The sequence below is a fragment of the Erythranthe guttata genome, chromosome 6, assembly GCF_056151865.1.
Source record: "Erythranthe guttata isolate IM_541 chromosome 6, IM_541, whole genome shotgun sequence".
Lineage (NCBI taxonomy): Eukaryota > Viridiplantae > Streptophyta > Magnoliopsida > Lamiales > Phrymaceae > Erythranthe > Erythranthe guttata.
Genome location: NC_142538.1, coordinates 6,844,920 through 6,865,224, shown reverse-complemented (window position 1 = coordinate 6,865,224; position 20,305 = coordinate 6,844,920). Strand labels below are relative to the sequence as shown.

The window sequence follows — 20,305 nt, the reverse complement described above, 5'->3', positions numbered from 1 at the left end:
TATTTTAATTCAATAAAAATATCTTTGTGCAAGTTTATCTTGTTTGTTTAAATCGCAGATAATAATTTGTTGCTACAGGGGCTCTTTTAGGAAACCCCTCATTACTTTTTCTAATGGAGAGAGGTCCAAAATATTTCTCTCCATTATTTGAGAAAAACCCACACCCATTTTGAGCTATTATGTTTTCCAGCTTTGCCCCCGCCCATCACATCATCACTAGGTCCGCTCAACAATTTTTTTTTTCGTTTTTCAGTTTTTCTTCCTTCTTTTCTGTATCAGTTTTCTTAATCGACTACGGAGCATAGTCAATTAGCCTTAATCGACTATGCTTCATAGTCAATTAAGGAAATTCTTTTATTTTTATTTATTTTTTGGTTTTTTAATTTTTTTTTCTATATCAGTATATTAATCAACTATGATGAAGCATAGTCGATCAAAAGTCTGCTACTAAAAATGACAAATCAAAACTGCAAAAAAATGCAAAATCAACTATATTTTACAAAAAAAACAAAAAATATAAGAACATTATAATTGATTTATATAATTGGAATCAATAGAAAAAAAAAAAAAAAAAGATATTGTAAAATATAATTGTAATCAAGTATAAATTAGTCTATTAAATATATTTTGGAAACAAAAATTCTGTAAGACCTAATTGAACAACCAATTTGTTATTCACTAGACAAAATTTTGGATTCATTGTAGTATGGTCGATGATTCAAGAATAGATATTAATTACTCATCATATATATACCCAACAAATTAAAGAATTTAAAAACTCATGTTATATGGTTTAAGAATATAATAATACAATTAAGTTTCGTAAATTAAATCAGATGAGCCCTAGCTAGAGATGGAAGTTCTAAAAACCATTGCTGGAATCTTGATCGAGTATCAAACCATGATCATGACACCTGTTTTTATATTGATTCTAATTCTCAGACTCTTCTTCGTCGTCGTAATTACTTCTTCTTTTCGATCATCCTCTGCAATCTTGGCGATCTTGGCACAAGTAGTCTCCATCTTCGCCTCCTCTTTCTTCGTCGTAATTACTTCTTGTTGTCGATCATCGTCTGTAATCTTGGCGATCTTGGCGCTCCGTGTTTCTTCCTTTTCAATATCAGCAAAGTTAGTAGCCTCTGTCTTTGCCTCCTCTTTCTCGTCGGAAAATTTATTCGGAACCCTAATAGTGGGTTCTTTCTCGTCGGACAATTTGGTCGGAATCCTAATAACGGGTTCTTTCTCATCAGAAAATTTGGTCGGAACCCTAATAACGGGTTCTTTCTTGTTGGAAAATACGGTGCTAATCTCTTCGTCTTCTTCTTCATGCACCACTAGCTTTCGTTTCCTAGATTCCTGATATAGCAATGGATTCTTCTTCTTCTTTGACGGTAGTATAATTTCCTCCTTTGGAATTAGGGTTTCTTTCTTTGAATCATTCTTGGAAGATAATAATGGCTTCTTCGAAACGGGGGCCTTCTCCTTCACGATCGATTTCTTGATGGGCTGTCGGAGAATATTGTTTCTTGGTTTATTAATAACAGATGAGACAACTGGACGGCAGCGAACTTGAGGAATAATAATATTCTCACACGAGGTGGTGGTCATGTCTGAATTATCTGACGATAAAAAAGAATAATCACGCGCTTCTTTGAGCCACTCCGCTTTTTCCCTTCCTTCGATCGTATCCAATTGCATCATCGTTCTCCACTTCTTCTTCGATCTTCTCTTGTTCATCAGTTCCGATTTTGGAATCTTTAACCATGATTTGATAGTTTCTTTCTTCGTAACAACTATGTTGTCGCGATCTTCATCGGCAAAGACACAAGGCTGCGGCGCTGCCTTTCCTTTGACGGTGGTCCGGAATTCGTCTTTCTGGTGTGGCCTCGCAGAATAACAGCGATTCATCTTCTTCTTCTTCTTCTTAAGGAAACTAAGGATGGAAGTTTGAAAGAAAATCTGAAAGTAATTAGGTTTTATTATGGCATGTATTAAACATGGGTGTATGTATATATAGATAAGGTGAAGTATATATGGAAGATACTAGATTTATAAGCTATTACTTATGGAAGGAAAAGGAGTTCTAACCCTCTTACAATTGGAATCAATTTTTTCTTATGTCAAATAACAAAACGAAATCTACCGTATATCAACTTCATTAAACTATCTATTTATTTGGTTTTTTCACCTGTAAAATCGAAAATATATTTTCTTATTTTAAAAAAACGTAAAAAAAAATATTTAAACATATTAATTCTTGAATTTGACACTCAAATTTCAATAATCGGCCATAAAAATAATAAGTGATTATAATAGAACATTGTTTTCTCATTTGGATTTCCAAAATTTTATTCCATTTATTTTACAAAAAACAATTGCAACTAAATAAAAAAAAAAAAAAAAAAAATTGGAAATTTCAGATTTTGAATAAAAAAAAGTATTTTATCTATGAATTTTATTTTTATTTTTATTTTTTTAGCCAAAAAAGATTTTATTATTCCATTATTTGAACAAATTAATTGGGGCCTCGTTAAAATCTTGTGGGCCTACACAAGAAAAAAAAATACCCCTACAATGACAATAAAAAATCGGAAGAACAACTTGATGGTTTATGGCAACATTTACGAAAATTACGATAACCTAATATATCCATTAATATGAACCGCTTAATTGAAGATGGGAGTTCACTAAGAGATCTATATCTGATCTTCAAGTTATTTGACATGAGAATAAAAAAATCAAAATTATATACTTACAATATCAATATTGTTATATATTTGTATAATTTATCTTGGATGTATTATATGTCAAAAAATATAAATAATATGAAAATTTGAATTTAATTTTGATACAAATAATTATATTAATAATTTTGAAAATTCAACTTTCAAAGATTGAATAAATATATTTGACTTAATTTCAAAAAAATAATTCAATTTTAAATAAATAAATAAATTTTACATAGATTCCCCTTGTGTTATGGATTCTACGCAATAAAATTAACACATAGGGGTTTGGTGCTAAAAACAGGGGGTTTTATGCAGTTTACGCTAGAGGTTAGTTTGTAAATAATGAAAAAGAAAAGTTATCAATCTATACGTATTTTTTAATCTGTTATAACTTTAAAGGATTTAATTAAAATGAAAAGAAAAAAAATTGTATATTAAATTACTAATCTTTATGTAACTTGATGTCCTTGCTTCTGCTACAAAAAAAATGCAATTTCATATAACTCGTGTAGCAAGGGCATGGGTTTATATTATTTCATATTAATTCGTCGATGTTATGTATCTGGAGACATAACTGAAATATTTTGTATCATATTGTCAGTAGTACAGGAGTTGGTCATGTCTGAATCTGACCATAAGAAAGAATAATCACGCGCTTTTTTGAGCCACTCAACTTTTTCCCTTCCTTCGATTGTATCCAATTGCATCATCGTTCTCGACTTCTTCTTTGATCTTCTCTTGTTCACTTCCGATTTCGGAATCTTTAACCATGATTTGATAGTTTCTTTCTTCGTGTCTTTGTCGGAAAAGACAACCTCTGTTGATCTATATTCGTCAGAAGGCGGCGGCGCCGCCGCCTTCCCTTTGACGGTGACCCTGAATTCGTCTTTCAGGTGTGGCCTCGCAGAATAACAACGGTTCATCTTCTTCTCTTTCTCAAGAAAACAACACAATAAAAAATAAAAAATAAATATACTCGTAGAGAAAATTTGTAGGTATATTTAGGTTTTATGACTTTGTACTAATGGATGTGTAGATATATATAGGGTGTATATGTATGGAAGAAGCAGGACTCGTTAAGTTGTACTTACGGAAGGAAAAGGACTAGTCCTAATTATCCTCGTACAACTGGAATCGAATTTCATTGTTTGTTTTCTCATGTCAAGTACTAACAAATCAAAATCCAATTGTTTATATCATATGTTGTGATGAACTGAACTTTGTTTGCTGAGTATAATTAATCTAATTACAAAAAAGCGCTTCTTGTTTAAAAAAACTACTATTGCCTCCCTAGAGTTTGTGTCCGCCTACAATTTCCCCCTTAGACTCTCAGTATTCAGTATAACGGAATATGTGTGATTTTAGAAAATATTCTTTGAAATAATTCAAATTTACCCCTTATTTTAAGGTTTTATATTTGACAGGGATTCTTAAAACTTAATTATTTAATATGGTTTAATGGTAAAATAATCCGATATCTTTTCAATAAATGTACAAAAAATATCGAGCTCATTCTTTTTAATTAGAAGATTGCATGTGACCTAATTTTTAATATTTAAGTTAACCCCTTATTTTTAAAATAAAGGGTTAAATACAGTTTGCACCCCTAAAGTATACCCTCTGTAACACTTACCCCCTTAAAGTATCATTTGTAACACTTACCCCCCTCAAGCACAATTTAATTTGTATTTTAAATGTTAATAGCTTAAAAAAATATTTTATTGAAAGGAATAACTAAAAGAATAATGAAATTATACAACTAAAAATATCTGTTGAAAAATACAATATTTAAAAATTGAAAAATATTATCTTGCATTGGATACGTATTCAATAAATAACATCTAATTGTTGTTGGACCAACTAATCAAAAATACTCTATCGATTAACTTTAAGAAATCAATACATAATTAATATAAATATTAAGTATTTAAATTTATTTTAGTTCATTAATTTTTTTAAATATATTTTCATTCATTAGTACTCAATATATATTACTTTTTAATTTTTTTTTCAACAATTAATTTTAGTTACTTTTCAATTTTCTATGAACCGTTAATTATTAGATTGTTATGCTTATTATTTTAAAATTTTATAATATAAAATAATTGATGTTGAGGGGGGTAAGTGTTACAAATGATACTTTAAGGGGGTAAGTGTTACATGAGCTATACTTCAGGGGTGCAAAGTGTATTTAGCCCTAAAATAAAATTAGATGTTTAAAAAAATTGAAAATAAAATTTGAGTCTCGTAAAACCAGAACGAGTAAATGACAAGATAAATCTTTTTACATTTACTCTTTTTTATAAGAGAAAACAAATTATATTTGCATGTTTGTCTAATTTTATAATAAAAAATGAATAAATATTTGACATATTAATAATATTAAATGATATAGTTCAGTAATAACTTACACTTTTGTTAGAAGTACTTAATCAACATAGTATCATAGGCGAGCCAAATTATAGGTTTCGAGTTCAGATCCCACCGCTACCCATTTCAAATATTTCAAGTGCAAGATTTTAAATATAATTTATTGCACTTAAAGGAGCATATAGGAGTTATTAATAGTAAATAAAACACTAATAGCTTAAACTTTTTGTAGAAATGATCATTCAACAATAGGAAGATGATTTTCATAATTGAAGTGTGTTTAAGGGGGATAAGCATATTTTTTACAAATCAAAGGGAATTTTTTGTCATTATCTTAAAACATGATTTATTCGGGGATTATCAGTAATAATATTTTTTAATAATAATTTATGTTACGAACCAAACGAGGTCTAAATAAAAAAAACACATATGTAGGTACTGAAATGAAAAATAAGTTTTCTGAAAAAGGAGAATACAAAAGAAAAACAAATAACAATAGAAAAAGAAATATGGTTTATTGTATTTAACATTCTTATGTATGTTTACAGTTGTAAGAAAATCATTCTTCTTTTTTTGATAACAAAAGAAAAAAAAACTTTCTTATGTAGACATTAATTGTTAAAAAACTCATCTTCTTATTTTTTGGAAAATTACAGTTTTCTCCCTTAAGTTTGTACGGATTTCACATTTGGTCTCCCGTGTTCGTAATGAAATATATTTGGTCCCTCGTGTTTAAAAATTTAACACTTTTGGTCATTTCCGTCAGTTACGGAAGTGATAAGCAAACACTTGATTATGTTAGTACTAACTCAAAATAGACGGAAATAATTAAAAGCGTTGAATTTTTGAAACATTAGGGACCAAATGATTTTGTTATGGACATAAGGGAGCAAACGTGAAATTGGTGCAAACTTGAGGGGTAAAAACTATAAGTTTCCCTCTTGTTTTTATTTGCAAACTACCAATATATGTGGCTATGGCCTATGTGTGCGAAAAAAATGCACAACAAAGGTGCTTTTGCTAATATTAATAAAACGGGGGAGTTGTTTAGTAGTTTAACATAGTATATGGGGTTGTTTAGTAGTTTAACATAATATTAAGGGGACTAAATGCAATAAACTAAATAAACTAAAAAACTAAAAAACAAAAAAATACTTTAAATAATTAGAATCCTTAAACGCTAAAGAAAAAATATTAGTACGTTAAATTGGAAGTGATGCATAATTTGATGTAAGTTGCGTCTGTTGGGTATGAATTGAATTCGAAGGTGTTTCTCTTCTCCAAAAAGTTGCCACCCTTTCACTCTCTTTATTATAAGTCTTCCGCCCTTCCCCACCACATTCCGCCACCCTGCACCCGCCACCTAGATCTCCTTAATTCTCTCTTCTTCAATACAGGTTAATACACACACAGACACCTACTTAGTTCAATATATCATTCTTTTTTTTAATTATTATTATTATTGTTGAATTATTATTGTTGATTTATAATTTTCACTTGGTCTTGTAGAAACGGCGCCGTTTGATATATAATAATTGTGCAACGATGAACAATAATGGAGGTAGGATATATCTCTTCTCCGGCGACCTTGGCCTTGGCCTCCTATTTACTCTTACTTTTTCCGGCGCCGTTTGATATATAATTGTTTTATTTTTTTTTTTTTTTTTTTTTTTTGAATGATGTGTCAGGTGGTCGGAAGAAATCCGGCAAGGGGAAGGGCAAGATGAAGGAAGTTGCAGAACAACAACCACTCAACCTCTTCACTGATCTTCTCGGCGGTGGCGGTGCCGGCAACAACTTTGCTTCTCCGATCAACGGCCACCACTTTGCTTCCCCATTTAACGGTGCCTCCGGCTACCAATTTACTTCTCCCGCCTCCGGCTACCAATTTGCTTCTCCGATCAACGGTGCCTCCGAGCAGTATTCGTCGCAACTGCAGCAAATACTCAACGGCACCGCCGCTCCCTACAATTCCTTCACCGCACTTTTAGCCGCCGCCGCCACCCAAGACGAAGATCACCACACGCACACTGACTTCTCCGCAGATGTCGAAAACCATGCACTAGAAATCGACCGCCTTATCACATCCCACGTAATAATTAATTCATGTGTATATATTTTATTTTATTTCATTTTTTATTATTATTTTTTTATTTTTTTTTATCATTTTTTTTATGCAGCGTGAGAATCTGAGATACGCGTTGGCCGGAACAAGGGGCGGTGCGGCGGAGGAGGGGGCGGCGGTGAAGAAACTGAAGGTGAAAGAACTCGAACTGGACGCCAAGGTGAAACAGGTGGCGGATCTGGAGAAGACGGCGGAGCACTACCAGGCGGAGTCGGATCAGCTTCGCGAAACCGTGTGGGCCCTGAAGGAGGAAATCCGGTCATTGAGGTCGTGCTTGCGCGACGTCATCGCGGCGCGTCGCTATGCGGAGACGGCGGAGGAGGACGCCCAGTCGTCCTGTGTGGACCCGTCCCGGGTGGCGCCGGTGACGCTCGACTGCAAGACTTGCCGGCGCCGCCCGGCGACGGTGATGGTGTGGCCGTGCCGCCACATCAGCGTGTGCACGGTGTGCGACACGGCCACCCGGTCGTGCCCCTCGTGCCGCAAACTTAAGACTACTAGCATTGAAGTCCGCCTCCCTAAGACTTAATTTTTTTTTTTTTTATTTACGGAATATATATATATTCCAATATTAAAAATAAGACATCAAATTTAAATGTTTCATTATCATTATGTAATATTTTTGTTATATGTTATATTCTTGAATAATTTATATCTTTTGTTTCATTTTTCTTATATATATATTATATTCTAAGGGTATGTTCAACACTTCGAACTTGTATATTGATGATATTGTTGTTAATAACTTAATAAAAGTGGCATGTCTTAAGAAAAATAAAATATAAATGTAATCTTTAGGGTAAAATATAATATCTTTATAGTTAAAGTAACTCATATCGGAATTAAAAAAAAAATGAAGTATGTAATTAAAATCTCAATATATATGTACTTATATTCCAACATTTTTAGTACTTCAAAACTGCACAATATTTAGCATGCCAGGTAATTGTATAAATTATTTCAGTTATGTCTCTAGATACATAGCATCGACAAATTAATATCATCGACAAATTAATATGTAACAATATAATCTTCTTCTTCTTTTTTTTTTTATTCCGAGTTGTTGTTCATTCTCGAAAATGCTTGCTTCTTTGTCACAATATTTTTTAGAAAAATAAGTATGAATTTGCACACGTAATCACGTAATATATGCACGCGAATTGCTCATCGTTTGCACGCGATCGATTTGCTCATAGTTTGCACATGATTTGCACTTTTAGTCGAGGTAAAATATACGAGCTCCGAGCAATAAGGCTTATTTAGACTAACATGCAATTGAGTGTAAGTTCTGATAAATCCTATCTTCAAATCAGCAAGCATGTTAAAAACATCAAATTACATAAAGATTAATAATTTAATATACATTTATTTTTTTCCTTTATTATAAGTTTTACAAATTAAAAATTATTTATATATTGATAATATTTTTTCATTATTTACAAACTTACCTCAATTGTTAGTTTTTGTTTTCAGGGCCGATTAAAATTCAAGAATTAATTAGTTTAATTTTTGTTTACGTTTTTTAAAATAAGAAAATATATTTTCGGTTTTACCGCGATACCTAACCGAAAAAACCAAATTAATTCGTTAAAAAATCGCAACGAACAGAATAGTTCGGTTTGGTAAAGGTACAAACTTTTGTAAGTACCGAAATTCCGATACGATTTTACCGAATGAATACCCCTAAACTAGACCGAATTATACACCATATTATAATTATATATCAAATAGTAGCCACGTCATATATATCTGCCTTCTGGAAGATAATTATATATCGTACTTTACTTACTATTGTAAAAAAAAATGTTATATTCAATAAATAGATAATGAATTGTACTAGGATTTGGACTCCTATTTCTTCCAGGAAGTTATCTTAAGGAGCCCTAATTCTTCCATATATATATCTATACATATACCTTATATATATACCCATTCTTAAAGTCATAAAATTAAACTTAAATATACTTACAAATTTTCTCGGCGAATATATATATATATTTTTTTTATTTGTTTGTATTGTGTTGTTGTTTTCTTGAGAAGATGAAGATGAATCGTCGTTATTCTGCGAGGCCACACCTGAAAGACGAATTCAGGACCACCGTCAAAGAGAAGGCGGCACCACAGCCGCCTGCTAACGAATATAGATCAACAGAGGTTGTCTTTCCCGACAAAGACACAAAGAAAGAAACTAGAAAATCATGGTTAAAGATACCGAAATCGGAAGTGAACAAGAGAAGATCGAAGAAGAAGTCGAGAACGATGATGCAGTTGGATACGATCAAAGGAAGGGAAAAAGTTGAGTGGCTCAAAAAAGCGCGCGATTATTCTTTCTTATGGTCAGATTCAGACATGACCACCTCCTGTGCTACTGACAATATTATACAAAATATTTCAGTTATGTCTCTGAATACTAACATCGAGGAATTAATATGAAAGAATATAAACCCATGCGCCTGCCACACGAGTTATATGAAATTGCATTTTTTTAAGCAGAAGCAAGGACATGAAGTTACATAAAGATTAAAATTTTAATATACATTTATTCTTTTTTTTTTTCTTTTTTTTTAAATCCTTTAAAGTTATAACAGATTAAAAATTATTTATAGATTGATAATTTTTTTTTCATTATTTACAAACTAACCTCTAGGGTAAACTTCACAAAACTCCCCTCTGTTATGGAATTAAAACATGTACCAAACTCCCATGTGTTAATTTTATTGCGTAGAATTCCCTGTTTTTATTTTATTTTGCATGAAATCCCCAATCCGTCATTCCGTTAACAATTCCATAACACAAGGCCCTGTTTTTATTTTATTTTGCATGAAATCTCCATTCCGCCATTCCGTTAACAATTCCATAACACAAGGGTTTGGTGCATGTTATTTACCCAAGTAGAATTTATGTAAAATTTATTTATTTATTTGAAATTGAATTTTTTTTTTTTTGAAATTAAGTCAACTACATTTATTCATTCTTTGCAAGTCGAATTTTCAAAATTATTAATATAATTATTTGTATCAAAACTAAATTCAAAATTTCATATTATGTAATATGTATAGTCTTTGACATATAATACATACATGCAAGATAAACAAATATATAACAATATTAATATTATAAGTATATGATTTTTATTTTTCTAAAATACATAGATAAAATACTTTTTAAAACAATGTTCTAAAATTTAAAAAAAAAAATTGAATTGATAATCATAGGGTTAAATTCAAGAATTAATTAGTTAAATACTTTTTTTACGTTTTTTAAAATAAGAAAATATATTTTTGATTTTACAGTTGAAAAAACCAAATAAATAGATAGTTTAATGAAGTTGATACACGGTAGATTGCGTTTTTGTTATTTGACATGAGAATACAAATAATAATTAAATTTGATTCTAATTGTAAGAGGGTTAGAACTCCTTTTCCTTCCATAAGTAATACCTTATACATCTAGTATCTTCCTTATATACTTCACCTTATCTATCTATATATACATACACCCATGTCTAATTAATGCCATAATTAAACCTAATTACTTTCAGATTTTCTTTCATACTTCCATCCTTATTTCATAATCTCTGCGAATATATTTTTTTCTTTCCCTGTGTTCTTGTTTCCTTAAGAAGAAGAAGAAGATGAATCGCTGTTATTCTGCTAGGCCACAACTGAAAGACAAATCCCGGGCCACCGTCAAAGGCAAGGCAGCGCCGCAGCCTTGTGTCTTTTCCGATGAAGATCACGACAGAGTTGTTACGAACAAAGAAACTATCAAATCATGGTTAAAGATTCCAAAATCGGAACTGATGAACAAGAGAAGATCGAAGAAGAAGTGGAGAACGATGATGCAATTGGATACAATCGAAGGAAGGGAAAAAGTTGAGTGGCTCAAAGAAGCACGTGATTATTCTTTCTTATCATCAGATAGTTCAGACATGACCACCACCTCGTGTGAGAATATTATTATTCCTCAAGTTCGCCGCTGTCCAGTTGTCTCATCTGTTATTGATAAACCAAGAAATAATATTCTCCGACGGCCCGTCAAGAAATCGATCGTGAAAGAGAAGGCCACCGTTTCAAAGAAGCCATTATTATCTTCCAAGAATGATTCAAAGAAAGAAACCCTAATTTCAAAGGAGGAAATTATACTACCGGCGAAGAAGAAGAAGAATCCATTACTATGTCAGGAATCTAGGAAACGAAAGCTAGTGGTGCACGAAGAAGAAGACAAAGAGATTAGCACACCCGTATTATCTGAAGTGAAAGAATCCACTATTAGGGTTCCGACCAAATTTTCCGACGACAAAGAACCTGTTACTAGGGTTCCGACCAAATTTTCCGACGAGGAAGAGGAGGCAAAGACAGAGGCTACTAACTTTGCTGATATTGAAAAGGAAGAAACACGGAGCGCCAAGATTGCCAAGATTGCAGAGGGTGATCGACAACAAGAAGTAATTACGACAAAAAAGAGTCTGCGAATTAGAATCAATTTAAAAACAGGTGTCTTGCTCATGGTTTAATACTACATCAAGATTTTCACCCCTGTACTTAATTTGTTGTTTTAATCAATTCGAAATAGAAATTATTAGACTTATTATTATTCTTCTTGCATATGTATTTAATTTGTATGTACGTACAATACCATTCAATACAAGGTGAAATACTTCTGTTTACATATATGCATATATTGTTGTTAATATCGACATTGTCGTTTTCGTTTTCGTTTTTCTGGAGTGCAACTATATAATTTTGGTCGGCGCTTGAAAATTCTTGAACATCTATGATCAAGTAATTCAATATATATACTTTAATTTGGTCCGTAACTTTATTATAAGATGTTCTAACCAGATGATGTATTGGTATAATAACAAGAAATAATTTCAAGAATTTGGAGATCAACATTAAATTCAATTGTATATGATTCAAGCATGTTGGTTCTTGGGGATTCGTGTAGTTGTTTACGATAAATTTTTAACAATAATTGTTTACGGTCCTCACTCGGTAAAAAGCGTGCTAATTGATTATTAGCTTGATAAAATATTTCACTAAATTAACAAAGTTTTGTCGGTTGCGACTATATTCGTTTATAGAGGTTACCCTGTATCGATAGTTATGCAATAAAACATCAAAATTTTAATAGGTTCTCTCCACGCTTCTTGAAATTCTTGAACCATGCATCTATGATCAAAAAATTGAATATATATACTTTAATTTGGTCCATTTCCACTTTCAATTTCATTATAAGATGTTCTTATTAGTATAACAAGAACAAGAAATAATTGCTCATCAGCTCGATAATTTAATATTTCGCCAAAATAAATAAAATTATGTCGGTTCTGACTGTATTAATTTATAGATACTTGTGCAATAAAACATCATATCTTGAATAAACGAAAAACATATGTGTTATGGGGAGGGCGATGGAGATCCCCCAAACTTATGAGGAACACCGATAATCGAAACGCAGTTCGACCAGAGTTGAGCATCTCTCCTCTTTACCACACTCTTCTCTCTCTTCGGCAGCCCCGGCAGCTTCATCGTCGCCTTAAGTAACCCTTCGTGGCAGCTCCGCCCCACCGCCACCAGCTTCTGGCAGCACTTGCGGCTGATTTCCGCCATCTCATCCTCCCAGAATATTCCCTGGAAAATCTCCAGCCCGCATTCTTCCGTCAGCTTATCCAAGCACCGGTCGGTGAATTCGTAGAAGCCCTGGTAAGGCTCCGGCGGCAGAGCACCTCTTTCTCCGCTAATAGTAGGCGGCGCCGCCGCCGGCGGATGTGCGTGTATTAGTCTGTGGTTCTTTTTAGAGTGGGGCGGAGCTTGGTGTGGGTGATATCCGAAGACACGTGGAGGCGGCGCTGCCTGAAGGCTGTGGGTTAATTTGTGGGGCTTGACGGCGGCGTTGGCTGAGAATGCGGCGGTGGCTAGAGAGAGGATTGTTGCTGCTAGAGCGAAGAGGAGACTGGGTTTCGCCATTGTTTTTTGATTGCTTTTTGATCAAGTTGTAAAATGGCATGGGTGGTATATATATATATATATATATATATATATATATATATATATATATATATATATACACACAGATATTTACAGGGTTTTCCTTTGCTCAGAAACGTTTGTATGAAATTAAATGAGGCTTAATTACTGCACATCTGCTATTAATTAAGTAACGTATCTTGATTTCTTTTTTTCAATTATAATTTTTATTTTTAACATAAACAAAATTTCATATATTTTCAGCCTATAATGCATGGGTGTACAGAATAGAAAATTAGAAAATGAATATAAAGAATGAAATATGAGTAAAGAATCATTTATAAAAAAATAAAAAATAAAATAAAATAAAGCAAATAAAGACACAATTAGTTGGGTAATTAGATGTTGCATCAGGTTATTGATTTTTTTTATATTATGTGTAGAGAATGGGGATAATTATACTTTTGGTCCCTCATGTTTGGCCCGATTTCACTTTTGATCCCCCTTGTTTTAAAGTGAACAAAGTTCACCTCAAAGTTTCAATTTTGAACACTTTTAGTCCCCGCCATTACATGTCCGTTAGCAAGTAACGGAAAATACTATTTTGGGGCGAAAATTAAATTTTTAAATTTTTTTGGGGCTGAAAAATAATTAATATTTTTAAATATACTACTTATAATTAAAATTTTAATAATATTAAGTATAATGAAATTTATTTAGTTAATTTATTTTTTTATTATTAAAAATTAATCATAAGTAGTATAATGAAAATTAATATTAAGCATAATGCACAATAATTTATTTAGTTAATTTCTTTTTTATTATTAAAAAATCAATTACAAGTAGTATAATAATAATAATATTAAGTATAATTATATATGACTTGTTCAGCTAATTTCTTTTTTTTAATTATTATTTTTTTATTATAAGTAGTATAATTAAAAATACTATTAAGTATAATTAAAAATAACTTGTTTAGTTAATTTATTTTATATTATTAAAAAAATAATTATAAGTAGTACAATTATAATAATATTAAGTATAATTAAAACTAATTTGTTTAGTTAATTTATATTTTTGTTATTAATCTTTTTTATCATAAGTAGTATAATTAAAAATAATATTAAGTATGATTAAAATAATTTGTTTAGTTAATTTTTTTATTATTAAAAAAATAATTATAAGTAGTATAATTATAATAATATTAATTATATTACAAAATAATTTGTTTCGTTGATTTTTTTTATTATGAAAAATTATAAGTAGTCTATTTTAAATATATAATTATTTTCAGCCCCAAAAGATTTTAAAATTTCGATTTTCACCCCAAAATAGTGTTTTCCGTTACTTGGTAACGGATATGTAACGGCGGGGACCAAAAGTGTTTAAAATTGAAACTTGAAGGTGAACTTTGTTCACTTTAGAACAAGAGGGACCAAAAGTGAAATCTGGCCAAACATGAGGGACCAAAAGTGTAATTATCCCGTAGAGAATGTATATAAAAAATTCCAAGTTTTGGCCAGTGTGTGCCTCATTTTATTGTGTTTTTCGGTCCGCTTCCCTAGCACTCCGCGAGTCCCGATCAAGAGATCTCATCTACTGCTTTCCGGCATCCTTTATTTGTTTTTCTCTGGGTAGCTTGGATCATGATTATCCTTCTCATGATAGCCAGGATTCATATCCGTAAATTTGATAGGGGACCTTATCCATGCTTCCCAGTCTTTTAGCCGCACCCGATCATTCAAGCATTAAATGCCGATGTCAGGGCACTTAATGTGTTGTGGGTGTTGTCACTGCCATTAAAGTCACCTTTCAGTACTTGCTCCGACCTTCGGTATCTATTACGAGACTGTCTTAATTTTCTCCCAAGCACCACAAGTATGCTTGGGCAAACCTGGCACCTTCCCTTCTTGCGGTGGCACCGATGTCTCGAGAGGGGGGCCTCCCCCTTCGTCTCCCTTTATGGGCCTTGCACTCTAGTAGACCCTAGGCTGGCCTTCTTCAATAGGCTTCCTGAGTAGGACTAAATCTTAATCCGGATCAAACGGTTAATTAAATAGTTGTGTACTTACTTTTTGAGTAAACTGCAAATACTACCCCTGTGTTATCTCGAAATAGCGAAAACCCCCCTGTGATAAATAAACTAGCAAAAACCCCCCTGTGAAATTTAGTCAAAGGCAGAATCCCCCCTAGCTAATTTTTTAGACTTGAAATGACAAAATTGTCCCTCAAAATGTATTTATATATATACATATTATATGTATATTTATTCTTTTTAATTTGTTTGTTTAGAAATTAAAAAAAATAGTAAACAACTAAATTGATTATTTTTTAAATAAAATAATTAAAATATTTATAAAATATAAGAATTTATTAATTGCAAGACTCCAGGGGTATTTGTGTCTTTTTATATCAAGTCAACCCTCAAATAGTTCCATAGGGGGGTTTTTGCTATTTAAATAATTTCACAGGGGAGGTTTTTGCTAGTTTATTTATGACAGGGGGGTTTTTGCTATTTTGAGATTACACAGGGGTAGTTTTTGCAGTTTACTCCTTACTTTTTCTTAAGAGAATGGTCGTATAATGTGGCCTTACGGATATATGTGCTAAAAAAGATTCGAACTCCCAATATGTTACCAAAATTATAGTGGGTGCGACCAAAAATTGAGGTTGTTTGGGGTCCGAGAGAGTTACGTTGTACTTCTCGACACAATAAAATGTGTGATCTTGTAAGCACAAATTATTTAACTTTTAATCTCATCCATTAATTACTTAGTACGATCTAATACCACTAACTACGATATTAGGAATTTGTACGAACTCAGTAACAACACATTATACAAATTATTTAATTAACCTTATAAACACAAATCAATAAATTAAAATCTCAATTAAAAAGATATTACAACAATTATAAAGTACAAATGGATCATGTGCGAAAAGTTTATAACCACACACGGGAGTTAATTGCTATTCACCCTTAATAAACTAGACAAGGTTCGAAATAATATAATAATATACAGTTAAATCTTCATAAAGTAATATAGTTAAGACTAGCAAAATTTTATTAATTTATTAAAATATTAAATAATGAACTAATAATTTAATATATTTTCACCCAATTAGGATTGCAAAAAGAATTATTTAAGAAACACTATTTATTTATTAACAATTGAAGAAAATAATATAGTCCGCTTTTGTGACTCGAGTTAGCACAAAGCACACGAGAACCAATTTGCTGAGTCGGAACGTCGGCCGTCGGAGAATTCACCGCCTGAGCACCGCTCCGATATCTTTCGCCGCACAGGTTCGTATTTCTTTCATTCCAACCATTTCTCTGCCTATATTGATATCTACTATACGCAATTTTCCTTTTATTAAGGCTTCATCTTCCCCAAAAAAATTCTAGGGTTTTGTGTTGCTTTACTATCTGTGTGCTTATCCATCCTTCTTCTCCAGGTATTTAGTCAATCGATTAGGGGGTTTTTGTTCGATTTAGGGCTGTGTATTGCCTGTAGCAGCAGCCATGTCTGTGACGGCGGGTGTAAGCGATACGGTGATAACAATCAGAGACAAGCTCAGGGGTAAAATCGGGCAAACGAAGGTGAAAAGGTACTGGCCCGGTAAAGCACCCGAATGGGCGGACGACAACGAAGAAGAAGGGGACATTAAAATGTCGAGGGCGGCCGCCCTCGACAAAGCGTTTCCGGTCCACCAGGGTTCCGATGTCGTTCGGAGGGATGATCCAAGGCTGCGCCGTTTGGCCGAAAGCAAAATTGATAACCGCAACGAAGTGCGCGAAGATCACAGAAGAATTAGGCAGGCGGAGATTATTTCTACAGCGGAGGAGGAGAGCAGGCGGCAAGAGGGGTTTGATTTGGAGGAGGAGGATGAGGATGCCTTGGAGGAGAGGAGGAGGAGGATTAGGGAGAAGCTGCTGCAGCGGCAGCAAGAGGAGGCGGCCCTTTTGCCGGAGGAGGAGGAAGAAGAGGATGAAGAGGAGGAGGAGGAGGAGTCCGAGTACGAGACTGATTCCGAGGAGGAGAATACTGGGGGCATTGCGATGGTGAAGCCGGTTTTCGTTCCGAAGTCCGAGAGGGATACGATAGCGGAGCGGGAGAGGATTGAGGCTGAAGAGAGAGCACTCGAGGAAGCGGTGAAGAGGAGAGTGGAGGAGAGGAAGAAAGAGACGAGAGAGATTGTGATCGAGAAAATTAAAGAGGCTCAAGAAATTCAGAGGAATGTGGACTTGGCAGCAGATATTGCTGACGTGGACACGGACGATGATATAAATGAAGCGGAGGAGTATGAGGCGTGGAAGTCTAGAGAGATTGCGAGAATCAAGAGAGATAGAGAGGACAGAGATGCGATGGTGAAGGAGAAAGAGGAGATTGAGAGAGTGAGGAATATGACCGAGGAAGAGAGGAGAGAGTGGGATAGGAAGAATCCGAGGCCTTCCGGGCAGCCGAAGCAGAAGTGGAGGTTCATGCAGAAGTACTTTCATAAAGGTGCTTTCTTTCAGTCGAATCCTGACGACCAAACCGGAACTGCTGGGGCGGCGAATATCTACACTCGTGACTTTTCTGCTCCGACTGGAGAGGATAAGATGGATAAGACTATATTGCCGAAAGTCATGCAGGTTAAGCACTTTGGGCGAAGTGGGAGGACGAAATGGACACATCTTGTCAATGAGGACACGACCGATTGGAATAACCCGTAAGTACTTTATTCCCTGATTAAGCATATGCCATCTGTTTTTCAAGTTTTTGAATCTGCTTCGTTCAAAGTATTCTGTACTTTTAAACAATATTTATGCATCATGCTGTTGAGAATTGTATTGACATTTAGTGTATCGTAATTCATAGTATGGTTGTTCTTTGATTATCAAATGATGGAATGGTCTGGAATTTTGTGTACACTTAGATTAGTGCATTTCCTTGCACACAAATTCACTTGTTTGGGAAAACGGCCTGCTAATATCCTTTTATCCATCCAATAGATTTATTACTTGTGATCTTTCATTTGTACTGATTTGAATGACTGGTATACTCTAGAAACTCTTAAACATCAAGAATCGAACATGGGAATAATTCTTGTGAATGTAGAAATATATCCTGAAGGGACTCATTTATAACTCGTTTACGTACCCCTCAGTCATATAGAGTAACATGTCATGTATCAAAAAAGCCATAACATATTGGACTAAATGTACTATATTGAACGTTAAATGAAATGTTTTGTGCTGTAGTTTGATTGTCAGTTTGTTTTTGTGTTCCATGATTCAACATTAGAATCAATCACGATTGCTGAATGCTTTCGAACAAGAATCTTATGTTCTCGTTTGATTGTTTAATAGTCTTGATAATAATGTGTGGTTCACATTTCATCTAAGATGCATATTTTTTTTTATCAATACGTTCACTATCACGTATAATTTTGGGATTTGCATCTTAACTACGACCATGACGTGGTGTTAAGTTCACTATCACGTATAGTATTGTTTACTTTTGGTCTATAGGTCATGTTATTGATTCTTTTGGTTTAGCTGACCCTGTAAATGTTCATGTTGCTGTAAGCTAGAGAAACAAACTCTCTCCTCTTTGGTGCTACCACTTTTCGTTGCTTTCCAGTTTTCTCCTTTTTTTTTTTATATCTTCAATTCGGTCCCTGCCATGAAGTAAAATTCCTAAGTTTTTTGTTTGCTCAAGTAATATTGCACTTATTGTTAAGGGCTAAAGCAGGCTAGTTCTTGGAGACCGTCTTTATTCGTCGATGATTAGACTCCTTACAAAGGCACAATGTTACAAAATCTTGTCAAATTGCCATTAGTCGTCTAACTGTGTTTCCCTTGTTTTGGTTTGGGTATAAGTAGTAAAACAACCCTCAGTTATTTGAAACATGTCTTATAAAATATTAATACAGCACTTAGTAATATAACTGTACCTAAATTTCACTTTAATTTAATTACACTGGTTTTTTAACATCGTACGTTCTGAAATGGAGGAAATGTCGCGTGATAATTCTGCAAATGCAACTAACTTGCTATAGGAAATGTTTGTTTGATTTTTACTTGTTGGAACTTGGAAGTAGTAGTCAACCTAGTATCCCATGTAATATTGTGCAGTCGAAATGTGCCAGAGCATGTTTTGCATTCATGAATCGTTTCTCTTTTCGTTATATTACTCTGATTTTTCTCAGAACTACATCAACAAATTACATTTCTGGTAGTAGTAAAACCATACCATTTGATTGGTAAATGTAGAACATATTATGCAGATTATTTATGGTCAGGTTTTAAATGTTGATTCTATCGTTTTTGTTCTTGTGCATCAAACCCTGAGTTTAATTACTATTTATGAAAATGCAGGTGGACCTACAACGATCCTCTTCGGGCAAAATACAATCAGAAAATGGCTGGAATGAATGCCCCTATAGAAAAGCCTAAAGGTAGCAAGAAATTGAAGGACTGGGAGCAACGTTGAATTTTTTTCTCAGGTACAAGGTCTCTCCAGCAAATTGCAAAATCGAAGCTTTGGTGTTGAAGAATCTTGTTCGTCTATTTGCGGTTTGGTCGTGCTTATGTAGATTATAGCTGATCCAAGATTCCCTTAGGATCTTGTTTGAGGATTATTTTGTATTGCCACTGTTGAAAACACCCCCCCCCCCCCCCCCCCCCCCCCCCGCCCCCCCCGCGAACTTATTAATGAGGTGCTTTTACAGCAGACCTGACACATTCAGATGTTTACTGTATTTTATTTGGGAAAAATACAGGTTTTGGCCCTCAAGTTTGACTCCGATTTCACATTTGGTCACCTGTAAATTAACGGAAAAGATCAAAAATGTTAAATTATTAGAACATGAAGGATCAAATGTTTTTTGTGAACATGGGGATCAAATATGGAATCGGTGTAAACTTGAGGGGTGAAAACTATAATTTTGCCGTATTTAAATTAGCTTTACACCTATTTTTTTAGGACTCGAAATTTTATGTCGAGGAGTGGACTTGAACGACATCTATTACTTTTTATTGGTGATGAGTAAGCTATTTTCTTAATGTTTTTTTGAATAAATTCCGATCCATTACAACCAAAAGTAGGGGAGAAGGACTT

At 33.5% G+C, this 20,305-nt stretch overlaps 3 protein-coding genes across 3 annotated transcripts; 2 read left to right on the top strand and 1 right to left on the bottom strand.

Moving 5' to 3' along the window:
* Positions 1-6,808: 6,808 nt before the first annotated feature.
* On the top strand, positions 6,809-7,759 carry LOC105960264 (putative BOI-related E3 ubiquitin-protein ligase 3). The gene is made up of 2 exons (XM_012984430.2): positions 6,809-7,191; positions 7,280-7,759. The coding sequence occupies exons 1-2, from the start codon at positions 6,823-6,825 to the stop codon at positions 7,751-7,753; spliced, it is 843 nt and encodes a 280-aa protein (XP_012839884.2). The 5' UTR covers positions 6,809-6,822; the 3' UTR covers positions 7,754-7,759.
* Positions 7,760-12,599: 4,840 nt separating this feature from the next.
* LOC105960326 (uncharacterized) lies at positions 12,600-13,211 on the bottom strand. The gene has a single exon (XM_012984489.2). It carries the CDS (start codon positions 13,194-13,196, stop codon positions 12,627-12,629), a length of 570 nt encoding a protein of 189 aa, XP_012839943.2. The 5' UTR covers positions 13,197-13,211; the 3' UTR covers positions 12,600-12,626.
* Positions 13,212-16,260: 3,049 nt separating this feature from the next.
* LOC105960360 (uncharacterized) lies at positions 16,261-19,981 on the top strand. Its single transcript, XM_012984515.2, has 3 exons — positions 16,261-16,503; positions 16,656-17,912; positions 19,564-19,981. The coding sequence occupies exons 2-3, from the start codon at positions 16,723-16,725 to the stop codon at positions 19,676-19,678; spliced, it is 1,305 nt and encodes a 434-aa protein (XP_012839969.2). The 5' UTR covers positions 16,261-16,503; positions 16,656-16,722; the 3' UTR covers positions 19,679-19,981.
* Positions 19,982-20,305: the final 324 nt, after the last annotated feature.

What these genes read in the sequence shown, in the direction of transcription:
- LOC105960264 (XM_012984430.2), top strand. Translation starts at nt 6,823, where the DNA reads ATGAAGGAAGTTGCAGAACAACAACCACTCAACCTCTTCACTGATCTT. An exon ending in ACCGCCTTATCACATCCCAC is followed by an intron (nt 7,192 to 7,279) that starts GTAATAATTAAT and finishes TTTTTTATGCAG; the next exon opens with CGTGAGAATCTGAGATACGC.
- LOC105960326 (XM_012984489.2), bottom strand. Translation starts at nt 13,196, where the DNA reads ATGGCGAAACCCAGTCTCCTCTTCGCTCTAGCAGCAACAATCCTCTCT.
- LOC105960360 (XM_012984515.2), top strand. Translation starts at nt 16,723, where the DNA reads ATGTCTGTGACGGCGGGTGTAAGCGATACGGTGATAACAATCAGAGAC. An exon ending in ACGACCGATTGGAATAACCC is followed by an intron (nt 17,913 to 19,563) that starts GTAAGTACTTTA and finishes ATGAAAATGCAG; the next exon opens with GTGGACCTACAACGATCCTC.